The 13,648-nt window shown below is 44.9% G+C and overlaps 1 protein-coding gene across 1 annotated transcript; it reads right to left on the bottom strand.

Moving 5' to 3' along the window:
- Positions 1-4,245: 4,245 nt before the first annotated feature.
- LOC119396378 (vacuolar protein sorting-associated protein VTA1 homolog) lies at positions 4,246-13,492 on the bottom strand. Its single transcript, XM_037663576.2, has 7 exons — positions 13,346-13,492; positions 12,916-13,010; positions 11,627-11,754; positions 11,062-11,137; positions 9,816-9,942; positions 7,525-7,806; positions 4,246-5,954 (listed from the first exon to the last, which is right to left on the bottom strand). The coding sequence occupies exons 1-7, from the start codon at positions 13,452-13,454 to the stop codon at positions 5,803-5,805; spliced, it is 969 nt and encodes a 322-aa protein (XP_037519504.1). The 5' UTR covers positions 13,455-13,492; the 3' UTR covers positions 4,246-5,802.
- Positions 13,493-13,648: the final 156 nt, after the last annotated feature.

The raw sequence follows: 13,648 nt of genomic DNA, 5'->3' as shown, positions 1-13,648 counted from the left end.
GGGGGGGGCAGCTGCCCCCCCTTGCACCCCCCTCCGGACGCCCATGTTAGTAGGTGCTTCCCAACTTCACGAAAATTGTGATTTATGGCGTAGTGGGTACCTTTCTGGTGTACTTGTATTGTAGCCCCAAGGGAACTTAACGGGCTCTAGAAACGCCGCTCTTCCAGCTTTCGCTGTGCCTGTGCTGCGGTTTCAGCGCAGGCCTGGCGTTTTTGGTCACGGACAAGTTGATGCTTTTTCGCTCACAGCCAATGACACCGACGCCGATGCCGGAATTTCTGCAAAATGAGCTCTTTAGCGCTATCGCGTTAAAAATTCGTGCTTGACGGGGGGGGGGGGGGCTGTGCCCTTTGCTTCTGCTGACAGAGGGTGTTCTAGCTTACCCTGACACCCCGCTTCCAGAGCCCTTGGCCAATGTATAGTGAAGGAGAGCATACGACGATGAAGCAAACAAGCGAGCAAGCCACACTGTCAGTAGACCCCGGAACACGGGCTTGCGTTTGCCTGCATTTTAGCTGCTTAACGCCCGCCGTTTCTTCATGCTCGCCCTTGATGCTACCCGTCATTCCTTGACGTTTACACGTCAATGGATCACCCCCTCACCTCCCTCCCCTCTGCCACAAGAGCAAACATAGTCACAACGCAAAAGTTCCCCGCCTCCCTGTCGCTCCGAAGGAACTCGCTTGCCATGGCTAGAACCCACGACGAGTTCTTCGACAGAGTGGCAGAAAGCGTAAGCATTCGAACACGCGTAACATCATAGGCGTGCGCACGGGGGGGGGGGTACACACAAGGGGGGCGTTCACCTAAGAGGCGGGGGGGGGGGGGGCAAAATCTGCCTCATACATTGACTTAGTAGGAGGGGGGGCGCTGCGGTGAACCTTCGCCCCCCCCCCCCTGATGGAGAACCCTGCGCACGCCTATGTGTAGGATCAATGCAAATATACACAAATGCATAACACTCACTGCGGAAAGCATTAAAATACAATCGCCGACCAGAAATAATAAATATGAAAGCATAGGAAAAACTTATCTACTGCTCACTGAAAAACTCACATTTTTATCTTTTCGGGCCGAACTACTAATGAATCCTTCCGATATGGTTTACAAAAGTTTATCAAGAAGCATGATCCGTTTCGTGAGATTCACCTTCCTTCACTTTTCGAAAGCGTTCACATTCATGTGGCTGTTGAATCTGTTTTTCAAGACGTGCTGCAGGAAAACATTAGTGGCAGCACCAGTTTCGGAGCGTGCACACAAGGAATCTATCCTGTGGTAACTGCAGAAGCACATGTCGAACGACTATTCTCACCACATTCTAGCATGACAAGCTGCTCATGAGGGAGTGGGTAGCAGTGACACCAAAGAAAAAATTACCGCTTCAGCCTGCCTGTCGCAAAATGATCAGCGTTTTTAGTAGAAAAAGAAGCCCCGAGCTGCCCAGTTCATGCAGATACTCGAAAACACCGACTAAAAGACACGTACGCCACAGCGCATCGTGCAAAGTGTACGGAAAAGTAAACATATACATGTCCCTAATAATTACCTGGTCCACTAGAAAAATGAGTACATACCTGTCGTTGTTGGGGAGCCTGTATAAACTGATGCATAATTACTATGTGGCTCCCATTACCCCTGTGCCAGGTTAACCTCTCTGGCTTCTCTCTTGTTTTCTTCCTTCCTTCCCACATTATCTGCCACCATTACCTTCAAAAACTTGCATGGCCATAACCCTGCACTTTAAACATTTACGGGGCAGACATTGCGCCTCCCTTAGGTGATTAAGGGGGGGGGGGGCTCCCCTGCCCTGGTGTTTCCAACCGCTGAGCAGTTTGAAGTTGTTTTATGAGCCAACTGCTGGTGTACGCGTATCAGGGGCGTAGGCAGAAATTTTTTTCGGGGGGGCACCTCCTTGATCTGTAGTGGGGACGAGCAGGCAGATGTGGTCGAGTGTCATTTTCTGCTCTGAATGCTATGGCAAAAAAAAATTTCGGGGGGGGCACGGGCCCGGTGTGCCCTAACGTGGCTACGCCCCTGACGCGTATCATTACCTCAATCGTGTTAAAACATTCCCAACTCATTAGGCTATATTTCATTCACATGCACGTGGCATATCTTCACTGCCAGTCATGCAATACACAAAATTTCCGTATGAAATGACGATACAGAAGCAAAGTAAACATCAATCACGCGCTTGAGTTCGGAGGGGACGATTAAGTGACTTGCCGTCCGCCAGGTGTGGGTGGCCGAACTTGGTTCCCGTTTTGATGCACTTGGTTTTCCACATTACATGAACCTTCTATTTGCATTTAAATGGAGGCGAAATGTTAGAGGCCTGCCTACTGTGCGATGTCAGTGCAACTAAAGTAAAAAAACTATTTTCCTCTTATTAGTAAATTACTCTTTCACGATACCAGAAACGCCACATTTGCTGTGAGAAGATACTTCGTAAGCGACAAAATGCGCAAAAAGAAAATTCGGATGGCGACGCTACCTTGAAGTTTCCGCACCACTCGCCGTACGTTGTACATTTTTACGGCGTCTACTGTAAGGCCTGCGTAGTTCTTAATCTGTAAAAGTAGAGTACACTGTCTTCTAAGGGAGCCAGAGACATTACATACCATTTTTTAGGGAATTTCGCTGAGCCAATGTGGCAAAAATACGAAAAAAAACAACAAAAGACTCTTAAACCAATGACGTCACCATCGTATTTCGGCGGGAAATTTAAAAGTGAGACATTTGACACTGATTTTCTTATCTTTTAATAAACGTATGATGGTGAAATTAACGACACTAGAGTTCCCAAATTATAATGTATCAGTTTGAAATAATTTATTGTTTCACTCAAGTGTCCCTTTACAGAACCTCAGGTGTTCGTAACTTCCGGAGCCCTCCACTACGTCGTGCCTCATGATCGTATGGCTGTTTTGGCACGTAAAACTTCGTAAGCTAACTTCACTCTAGCGGGATTAAATTTTGCTTGCAAACACCCAGCTCCAACGTACCGGTTAAATAACGCGAGATCTGAAAGTGCACTGAAGTGATTTTGCCCCAGACCACCGCACGCCATGCCACACCACGTAATCTGAGAGTTACTGTATAAGCTACCTTTAAAGGTATCATATATAGTAACTCTACGTAATCATAGCCAGCAACGCTGCCACTGTTGCCCAGGGCAACCAGGGGATATGGCCACTAAGACGTTATTTCCTCCACTTTTCTTTGAGCATGTGGGCTGGGCAGGCACTCTCCTCAGCTTTTGCTTCCCCCGCGGTATTGGAGGACATTTAATGCCGATAATTTTTCATGTTATTGGTGGTGAAATGGTACAGATAACGAAATATATCAAATAGCAATCTGTGGTTTTATACATCTGTATAATCCAGTGGTTGAACACACGTTCATTTTCCTTGAGCAGGTTTTAATCGCCACTGCATTGTGAACCGTGCTCACAAAATAAGTGTTTTTCAGAGCACAGCTCTTGGGCAACCATTTCTGGATTTACCTTAGCATCTGCAGTAATTTACTGCGGATATAAGGGATGCACAAGGCAAAATGGCTGGCTGCTTTGCATGCTTCGCCTTCCTGCAGCTTAGTGTTGCAGGTCATGTTTTCTGTTTCAGAGAAACATTGAAGCTAAAGGCAACCATCACCCCAGCCAGTCTTTGCAATATGAATTCATGCTTTCCTGCATTCACTTGACACCATGTTAACTTGTTAATTCCATCGGCATATGACCATTTGCTGTGTAGAGCCGTTTAATGCACTGCCAGCAAATCATCATCTCTGAGGTGAAAGCACTTTTATGTGTTGCTGCAACTTACGTTTCCTTCATGCATATACTAGGGCAATTATTAATGCGCCATCGAAATCACATTCGCAGTGCGACAGTTCCACAACACTAAGAGAACACACACAACCACGCGCAATACCTGTGCTTAACACAGTTTATTCGGAAACGAAGAAGAACTCCAAAAGATATATTTTTGTAAAAACGACGCTCTGTTTTACCCCGCCACAATTCGCTTGTTCATTCCAAGTCAATGTATATACCTTGCAAAAATAATTCAGCACTAACTGGTTTACAACACAAAAACTGTGTAGCACTACTCAGTGCGAAAACGTGGGCACAGGCTAGCATGAAAAAAAAATGAGAAAATAAGTCACCTCAAGATATTCGGATCCTCTGACAACACTTTCTCTCTTTTTGGTTTTAAGTGCTACTACTACAGTTTCTGCTTTATCAAAATGTGCATCACATGTAGCTTTTCTATGACAACTAATCTTCCTTAGCTTCAGAAAGAACTGTCTCCAGTATTAAAAATAGTAGCAGTAGTAGCAAAAAGCAGAGAAGTGATAAGATTTCCTCCACTGCTATGCACTTTGAACTGTGTGAACTGTGAAAGCTGTGTTACGTGAACTATAGCCGATCTCAGCACTCAACCTTTTAGCATTCTGTCTTAATGAACGTGAAAAATTAAGATTTGCGCGGCTGATCAGGCTCACATTTTTTTTCTCCTGCAGCTGGATATTACCAAAGTTCATCGTGCTGCAACTGTTTGCTTATCTAATTAGAACACAAAGCGTTTCAGTGTCTTTGGCTAGATTACAGGAACATCAGGAGACAACTCAAATTGGAACACCAATCAAAATATGTCAATTTCTTTAGAGTAATGCCGCATACAACATTATTATCACATGTATTTCAGCCTGCACAATACTCATTCGAGCCTAATTTCAACACATTTTCTATAAGCTCACATAGCGCAAAAGCGTGGTGCATTGAAACATTGTGTCAAGCAAGAGCAACAAGTGCAACTAAATGCTTATGTTCAAACTGGCCAAAAGTGTGAGCAATGAACGCTTCGACCTGTACCCTTTGAACAATGCAACAGGTCAAAGTAAACTGACGCAAAGTTCATTTGCACGGCCACAATTCAAATCAAGTAGAGTGTCCTGCCAAATAAATATGCTGTTTGTACGGTCATCGAATGATGTACGGATGGCACTGCAAGTGCCAGAATTTACCAGCGTACAGGTAATATGAGGCACCGTTCGCTGGCCACATCGGCCATCCCTAACCTCCGCAAAATCCAGCTGTGCGCTTGATGCATACAACAATGCATTACTTATACAACTTCTGTACGCTCACTCAAGAGAAAAGCAAAGAAAAGAGAGAGAAGCGCTCCACCCAATGAAGTGGGGGTGACAATTTCTAGGATCAAGTGAGAAAAACTTGTCGACGAAAAACTACACCGACGAAAGAGATATAGGACAGACACTCCATTTGCAACTGAGTTTGGTAAGCACGAAGAATCCCGTGGACGTTAACAGTGCATGTGCAAGAACTAGTGTATCTTTTAGGAAAACGTGCATTTTCATAAGAGACATTTTAATAAAAGGTGCACTGGTTCTTGCGCATGCGCGGTTGTCTTCACGGGAATTCTTTGTGCCTATCAAATAAATTGCAGCTGGAACGTCTTTCATATCAGTCCAATGTTCCCTTTCATCGGTGTAGTTTTTTATAGACAAGTCTTTTGCTCTTGATCCTAGAAATTTCGAACCAACTAGCCCAACGGTTCACGCTTCTATGGGAGTGAAAAGCTCTTGTAGAAGCAAGCTCTATGGTGGCTACAAACACAGACACAAAAATGACTTTGCACCAGACATAGCGGAACACGGAGGGACGTGTTGTTTCCGGTAAGAGGGCGGGGGAACCCTCCTAGGCTAGTTCTTCAGGTTGGAAGGAGGGATCGTGAGGAGGTTGTGTCCGCCTAGGCTCGTGGGAGAACCTGAGTGCAATCAGGGTCCCTCCGAGCCTGTGGTGAGCAACCTGAGTGCCTTCTGCAGGTTTTCTATGGCCGTCGGAACGTCTTCGTACTGCAGCGCGCTGCCGGCAAACTTGCAGTACTTCTGGGCTTTCATGAAGTCTTCAGTGTTTAAAGCCACGCCGTCTGCAAAACAAAACAAAGAGAGAGGTGAGCGAAGGAATGAAACCTCATTTCAAGGAAGTCTTCGAGCCAATGCGTGAACATTGTTATAAGTCGTATATTTCGTTAAAAACAATACAGGCTCTTTAAGCCACGGTAATTTGGATCGTATTATTTGACAGCGCCAAATCTTCTAGAAGGTGCAGTATTGAAAAACAGCCACACTCACTTGTTGCAATGTGGCATTCGAAAAATTCTGAGGTCCCTATTTCCTATCAATGCGGGATAGATTGTGCCTCAAGGAGCTGACACCACGTGGTGAAGTAACCTTCCCAACGTTCTCTACATCTGCAGGTTAGTGTGAAGAAGCACAAGAAGCCATACTCTACACTGAATCAAACAGTCCTCCATAAATATATTGCTGCGCTCCTTGAATTAAGAAGAGTCTAGTGCCGCTGCACTTCAAATAATCCTGCCAAAGATGCACGCACTGTGACAGGACAGCTGAATACCGCAAGAAGAGCCCTTATTAGAATTTCTGTTACTACCGCACTATTTCCACGAATCTCACTTGTGCCAAGTTATTATGGCTCCAGTGTAAGAAAATAATGTACTCCATCAGCTCCCCTATTACACAGGACTCAGTAGGCTTTGCAAAATATTGCATGTGACTACAAAAAGCCGCCCACCATTCTTGGCTGATTTTTGACGACAAACCAGCCACATGCCATGCAATAACAGTTAGCTGACACGTGTATGGGAGCCTTGATTACACATGAGCAACATTTTCTGACTACCTTCAAAAGTCTTGCAGGGTCCCTTCAAGTTCAAAAGAGGCACCAAAAGCATCTCCTTGAGGGGTTGAACGAAAGCGGCCATTTTTCGAGGGGCTCGTTTCTTTGTTAGATACAACCAAATGCATCCAACAGAAGGAAAGCAGAGGGGACATCAATTGTTGTCTTTAACTTTAGTCTAGTAATTATGGCGTATACACCATAATTACTACACGACAGTTAAGGACAACAGCTCATGTACCCTATGCTTTGTGGGGGTGCTATCACCCCCTGTAAAGTCGTTTTTGCCTTGTGGCACCCACACGTCCTTCGGTGCAGTTAGCGTACTCAGCGACATGCGAGGAATAGCGCTGCTCCCGCAGTGGTGCCACCCTGTCGGCGAGGTTAGGCGAACACACGGGGACAGCAATGACTCACTTGGCACGGCCATGGACGGTTGGCTCTCAAGGGAGATCCGCGGGGATGACACTGCAGTTCGTTCCCGTGGATTCCCGTGCCGAGTCAAATGTGCCAGCGACACCTCACTCGCAGTACCTTGTGCGTGTTATGTCCTTTGTGTGATTTATATTGCCATTCTATTGGGTTATTCGTCATGTTGCTGCGGTTACTTCTAAGATTCAGCTAGCAAGCTCATTGTTGTGTAAAAGCTACTAATAAATGTACGTGTTCAGTTGCACGATGGTGCAGACTGCATCCATTTGTTCCAGAGCGGCTCTTTGAGACCCCACAGCTTTCCTTGGCCCTATTGTCTGTTGAAACCATTTGGTTGCATCTTTGAGAGGTTGTAGTGTAGCACTTACTCGCAGCCCGAATGTCGTCAATCGGAGCCACCGAAGGCAAAGGCTGTGTGGAACCGCTGGGTGTGGAAGGGGGTGCCTGAGAGCCCGGGGTAGGAACGGGAAGGGACGACGGCATGGGCTGGTGGTCCCCGTAAGACGATCGATCGCTGCTGGGGCCCGGCTGCGACATCCCGGATGCAGTGGCGCCACCGTGCGGGAAACCAGGCACGAGTGGCAGAAAGGCATCGCTGCCTCCCTCTGCTCCACTCGGTCCGTTTGAAGGGCTTGGGTTTCCGCCGACAGCTGGGAAGACCAAAAAAAGAAATGCCTCGTCAATGATGCAAACCCATACCGCTGCAATGTTACGCAAGCTTTAAAGTCTGTTCATGTGACGTCATGAGTAAATAAGCTCTGGATTGGTGCATATACGAGGTGTATCAGTTGTGAATTGCCTGCTACCCTGCTTTGCCATGCAGTCGCACGCCCGTTCTGTCTTGCCTCGCATGACTATCGCGTGCGATCAACTGATTTCACTTCTTTTTGTGCGTTTACGAGTGCGCAAGCTGAGATAACAGCCTGTAGCCAAAGATCCCGAAATTCTGAGAGGCTTGACGCTTAGTGCTGACATTGTCCAGGAGTCTTATTAAGAAATATAAGTGGCAACAAGGCAGTAGCACCAGTAGGAAGGGCAGTGAAGGCGAGGAAGAAACTACTGTCTCGTCTTCGAACTCGGAGTGGTCTGGGGGCCTTTAGGAATAAGCGCTAATACTGTTACCACTATTGATTACATGCGTAACCATCATCAACGTGTTTTGAGCTGACTGCAAGGCAACTCTCTGAATGGGTGCATGGGGTTTCAGAAAATTCTAATCCAGTGCTGCTGGGTCTCCCCTTCATGGTCTAGTAAGCGCTGCTAATGACTACTCGAGGCACACAATGTCACATCAAAGACCCCTGCCCATGATGTACCCAGATTACCTAAGCATTCAAAATTGCTACTTCTACATAATCGGCCTATTTTAGGTCTAGTAAAGGATGAACTCACAAGTTCATGCTATAGATATCAGATAAAGGTTTATCTGGTGCCACTGACATCCCTACTTAATCTAGTCAAGGTGTTTTAGTTGCAGTGAATCACTGCACAAGTCAACATTTTATCAAGAGGCTTAAAGGGACACTAAAGAGCAAAACGATTTTTCTCGTATTAGTAAAGTAGTCTTCCACCAGGGGCGTAGCCAGAAATTTTTTTCTGGGGGGGTTCAACCATACTTTATGTATGTTCGTGCGTGCATTTGTATGTGTGCGTGCCTATATACGCAAGCAAAACTGAAAAATTTCAGGGGGGGGTTTGAACCCCCCAACCCCCCCCTTGGCTACGCCCCTGTCTTCCACGATACCAAAACATCACGCTCTCTGCGCGAAGACGCGCAAAAAGAAAATACAGGTGGCGACGCCACCTTGGAATTCCCGCACCATTTGCCATGACGTCACATATTTTTGACGGCGCCTGCTTGGGCCTACGTAGTTCCTAATCGTTATATCGAAGAACATTGTCTTCTGAGGGGACCAGAGACTTGACATAACGAGTTAGTGGAAATTTCGTCAAGCCAGTGGTGCCAAAATACGTTAAACGCTCTTTGAAGTCTTTTACGTCATGAATTACAAAGTTCGGCGCGAAATTTAAAAATGAAACTTTGAACTTGGTTTTCTCCTCTAATAATAAACCTACGGTGGTGAAATAAACTACACAGGAGTTCTCCGAGCACACTTTATCAATCTAAACCAATTCATTGTTTCTCTTTAGTGTCCCTTTAACACAAGACATTGTCAGATTGTGCAAGGTAAAAAATACATTGTGATTGTGGCTGTCATCAAGATATTTAGGTCCACTGTGGGAAAAAGGTCAGCATTAGATGCGCAAGTACAAGAAAAAAAAAGAATGCAGCTCCTGCGTTTGCTTCTGCAAAAATAGCAGTTTGTTGTGTAACAACGCACAAGCTTACCACAAGATAAACAATCATTTTTAGAAAAAACACTTTTCAAGAAAATTTAGTAGAGTACTTGTGGTATTTAGCCCAATGACTCTTAGATCCAGAACATCAAAGGAAAGTAAATGGCAACCATTTGTTAGAGAATATCTTTCCCGAAGAAAGCACGCGACAGTGTCTAAAAGCGAGTGTTCAAAACCAGGAAGTACAGCTACTTTCGACGGAGGTCATGGTAAAGCGGCGAAAAGCTGATGTATTAGGCATTTCTAAAACTCAAGTTACTTCGTGAAAACTAATGCTATTCACTGAAACAAATGACCGTACCACCAGCGTCCTCCTCGAATCCTTCGTCTTCACCCTTGAGAGGTCCTGGAACTGGTACCTCACCATTCTTGAGGCATCGGTGAATGTACGCCGCCTTCCATCTGGCATACTTCCGGTGGTTGGAAACCTGTAGACGAGACATTGCAGCTTACTTACAGGGACTGCCACATGTCTGCTTCCAAGACTGCCGTAATGTAGCAATTAGGCTTTCGTGCTATTTCTACTCGCCTTTTCTTACCAATGTATGTTTAAACTGGTTTTAAGGAACTCTAACACATCGCACTCGGCAATGAATGCACCCCTAAAACCAGTTTCGCAACGCCACGTTCCCCACTACTATATCGGTGGTGAAAACCTGACTGCAAATGGTCCGGTGTAATAAGCGCCAAAACCACAATACGATTTTGATGTACACTGTTAGTGGGTGACTTCGGCGCCTGGAATTCTTTAATGTTTACCTGAATCAAAGTACACGGGCGTTTTTGCATTTCGTCTCGATCGAAGTGCGTTTACCACGGCTGAGAATTGAACCAGTGTCTTTGAGCTTAGTGGCACAATGCCTTAGTTGCTAGCCTACCATAACGATTCAGAAAAGTGGTGAAAATACCTGAGAAAGCAACTCGTTATAATACCTTGCCCTCCAATTTCCCCATTCTTAACGCAGACTTCAATTTCAGGCTACACAGGAGCAAAAAAAAAGCTGGAAAATATCCAGCAGTTGCAATGCTTTATCAGATTACAGAAAGTGGTGATTAAGTGGGCAATGCAAGAGAAATGCATTATGTTCAATTGCATGGTAGAACGGCAGCATGGGCTAGTTGGTGATTTAGAAGAGACATATTTGCCAATACGTGCAAATATGTCGGTTTAATTACATGCAATTACCTCGACAGTCACTGTTACCCAACAGCGCTGGCAGTAAGTACGGTAAGCTTCACACTAACTTGCGCACTTTTTTCTACATACACACATCTAATGCTACCACATTAAAAATATATTGTGAGATAGATGAGAGGTGAACAATAGATATAGTATTTACAAATTATTTACGAGTAAAAAGTAAAAAGATGGCAGATGGGTGAGACGCGCCAGCGTTTCCCTACACAAATCTTTATTGTTTTGCGGAGCGCCGCATTTATCACATCCGTGTCCGTAAACAATATGCACTTCACAGTTAGAGCTTTCAAGAAAAATAACCCACTGCAAACAACGAAAGATGTCTAAAAAGAGACTTGCATTGGCATACCTCATCTGTCAGTTCTCCGAACGTTGTGAGCACATCGAAGAGGTATGCAGCTGTGTAGAACGCCTTGATGACATTCCTGCAAAGTGAAATGAATTGCTGAGGTTAGCTCAAAGCACCTTCGCAAGACGAACTGCAATAATAACTATACTCCGTTTCATATATAAGGAGCAATGCTGTGGAAGCTAGGGAGACTTCTTGCAGTAGACGCGTTCAGTGATTTCATCAGGCATAACGCGATTTTTTTTGTTTTCGTTTTTAGACTGAGTTATAAATGAAGATGCTTTGTGCCTCAAAAATAAACAAACCCCTTTTATTAATACGGTCGTCAATAGGTCGTTCTGGATCGCTTAGCATCTCTTTGTTTTCGTATTGCGGCCTCCACGATTAGTTCCGGTAGCAAGCAACCAGACCCAATCTCAGAGGCCACGTTTACAATAAAATCCGAGCGCGGGTCACGCAGACATACACATACTTCTGATCGAACTTCATGCATAGTTTCTACAGCATTACACCCGATTTATGAAACGGAGGATGTGGCCGATACAAAAATTTGAAAAGGACATACTTGTTAAAGCGTGCCGCTCTGTCCTCGCCGTCAGCCCAAAGAAACAGTTTCAACGCTCTAGTCTCAATGTGTGCCTGGGCTACGACGTCGCTTGTGATCGCTTCTTCATCTTTCCTCTTGGCTTTTTCCTGCACGTTATGCAAAATTCTTGCTGTCAATCACTCAAGCAAGGTGAACACGGCAATGTAAAATTAAAGTGTGCCCCTTTTACGTGCCAAACCAATTCATCACGTATCGCATTATCTACACAAGAAAAACATTCTTCTTTCCCATTCAAAGAAATTAAAGCGAAAGCCAAACAGTGCTCACTTCTTGTTCATTTGCTATAAAGCCTTACCGATCCTTTCTAGTCAGCTAGGTCAGACAAAAAGTCATCGTAGCTAAAAATTATAGTTGGTCAAGCTATGCTGGCAGTCGCAATCCAAACAAAACAGAAGTTCAATGATAGCTTCAAAAGATGAACAATGATATAAAAGCCTTCAACATCCAATGTGTAACACTTGCGAACACCTTCAGGATGTTACATAGAAAAATGAAATCGCTACAAATCGTTACGTGCACAAAATTTAATTCAGTTTTACCCACACTAGTTTTAATGTCACCTTTACACATTTGGTTGCTCATTCTGCAGTGACATTTCCTGTTCCACTTGCAGTAGTCAGTCACATTAAAAAAAAGTTAACTGGTGCAACTGGTCATACCATTTGTTTACAATCAGCAAAGATAACACTACACTTCAATGTGTAATAAAGAGAATTGTCCAATTAGACTTGACAATTCCAAATGGCAGTGTCAATTGATGCACAGTCCTCACTTAGTCTTAGAAAGGCTACAACGCACGCAGACGACGCCAACGTGAAGAATAAACAAGACACAGCGCTTGTTTCTTCTGCACCCTGTGTGCGCTAACCTTTCTAAGATTCAGTACTAGTAATTAGCCCACCAAGCCATCCTCGTGAACCTCACTTGGTCTCCCAATTTTGATGTTTCCCATTGGGAAAACCCGTTATAAGAGCGCTTTTCATGTTTGATTGCTTGATAGCTCAATGGGAATGTTCGGCAGTCTAAGTGGTAGCACTATTTCAATTGGTATTGACCTATTGGAACACTGCCTTTCCCATTGGAACGTTCGGACATTGTTATGAACCCAGTCAGTATCAATTAGCATTCTAATGTTAAGGGATCATTTCGTATTAAGCACTCAATACGGAGATGATCAAACCGGTTGGGTCATAACGATCGTTCCGAGCGGGGCGCCTAAAACGCTAATCACAACTACACTCGCATACCTTCTCTAGCCAATCCATGTAGGCCATGAGGAATCCCCTGCTTTCGGAGGAAGACCTGTCAACCTTCATGCCAGTCTGGAGCGCGTAGAGTCGGCCTGGAGCAGAGAGAAAACGCGACATATCGGATAGCTGTCGCGCGCCGCTAGCTGTCAACAAGAAACTGCAAGCGTCCGACGCTGTCGAGAGTCTTTCTGGCGTGTCGCACACCATTACAGTGCTAGAACTTGGACGTCCCGAACATTAAGACCGTGTGGCGCACAAATTGGGCTTAAGAGTGGCAGTTGCCAATTTACATTACGTGATCTTGTGACATTTAAAGGGACAACCAAGGAACGCAGCTAGCCTGCGCTTCCTAGGGCCCGCCCCTCCTCTTTTCTCCACACACAGTCATGCACTCCGGATGACAATGACTTAATAATGTTCCACTTACACCAGTAGGCGATGATCGGGTCTCTGGAGTCATGCTCGGCTGCTATTTTTACGTAAGGAACAACCGCCTTTAATTTCTCGGGCACCTGCGGTAGCGGAGCGGCCGCCATTTTTAAAAGCTTCCTGTCTCGATATTTGCCTATCGGCAATGTAAAAATCTAAGCTCAATTAACACCTCAAGAAAAATTTATTGCGATATAAAATGTATATTAAAAGTTTTTCAAGCCGTTACATTGCGGTTTGAAGTTCAAACTTTATTTTATTTGACTCATTTATTCATTTGAATATTGTATACAAAACGGCG

Source organism: Rhipicephalus sanguineus, chromosome 6 (assembly GCF_013339695.2).
Source record: "Rhipicephalus sanguineus isolate Rsan-2018 chromosome 6, BIME_Rsan_1.4, whole genome shotgun sequence".
NCBI lineage: Eukaryota > Metazoa > Arthropoda > Arachnida > Ixodida > Ixodidae > Rhipicephalus > Rhipicephalus sanguineus.
This window is presented reverse-complemented; position numbering and strand designations above follow the sequence as displayed.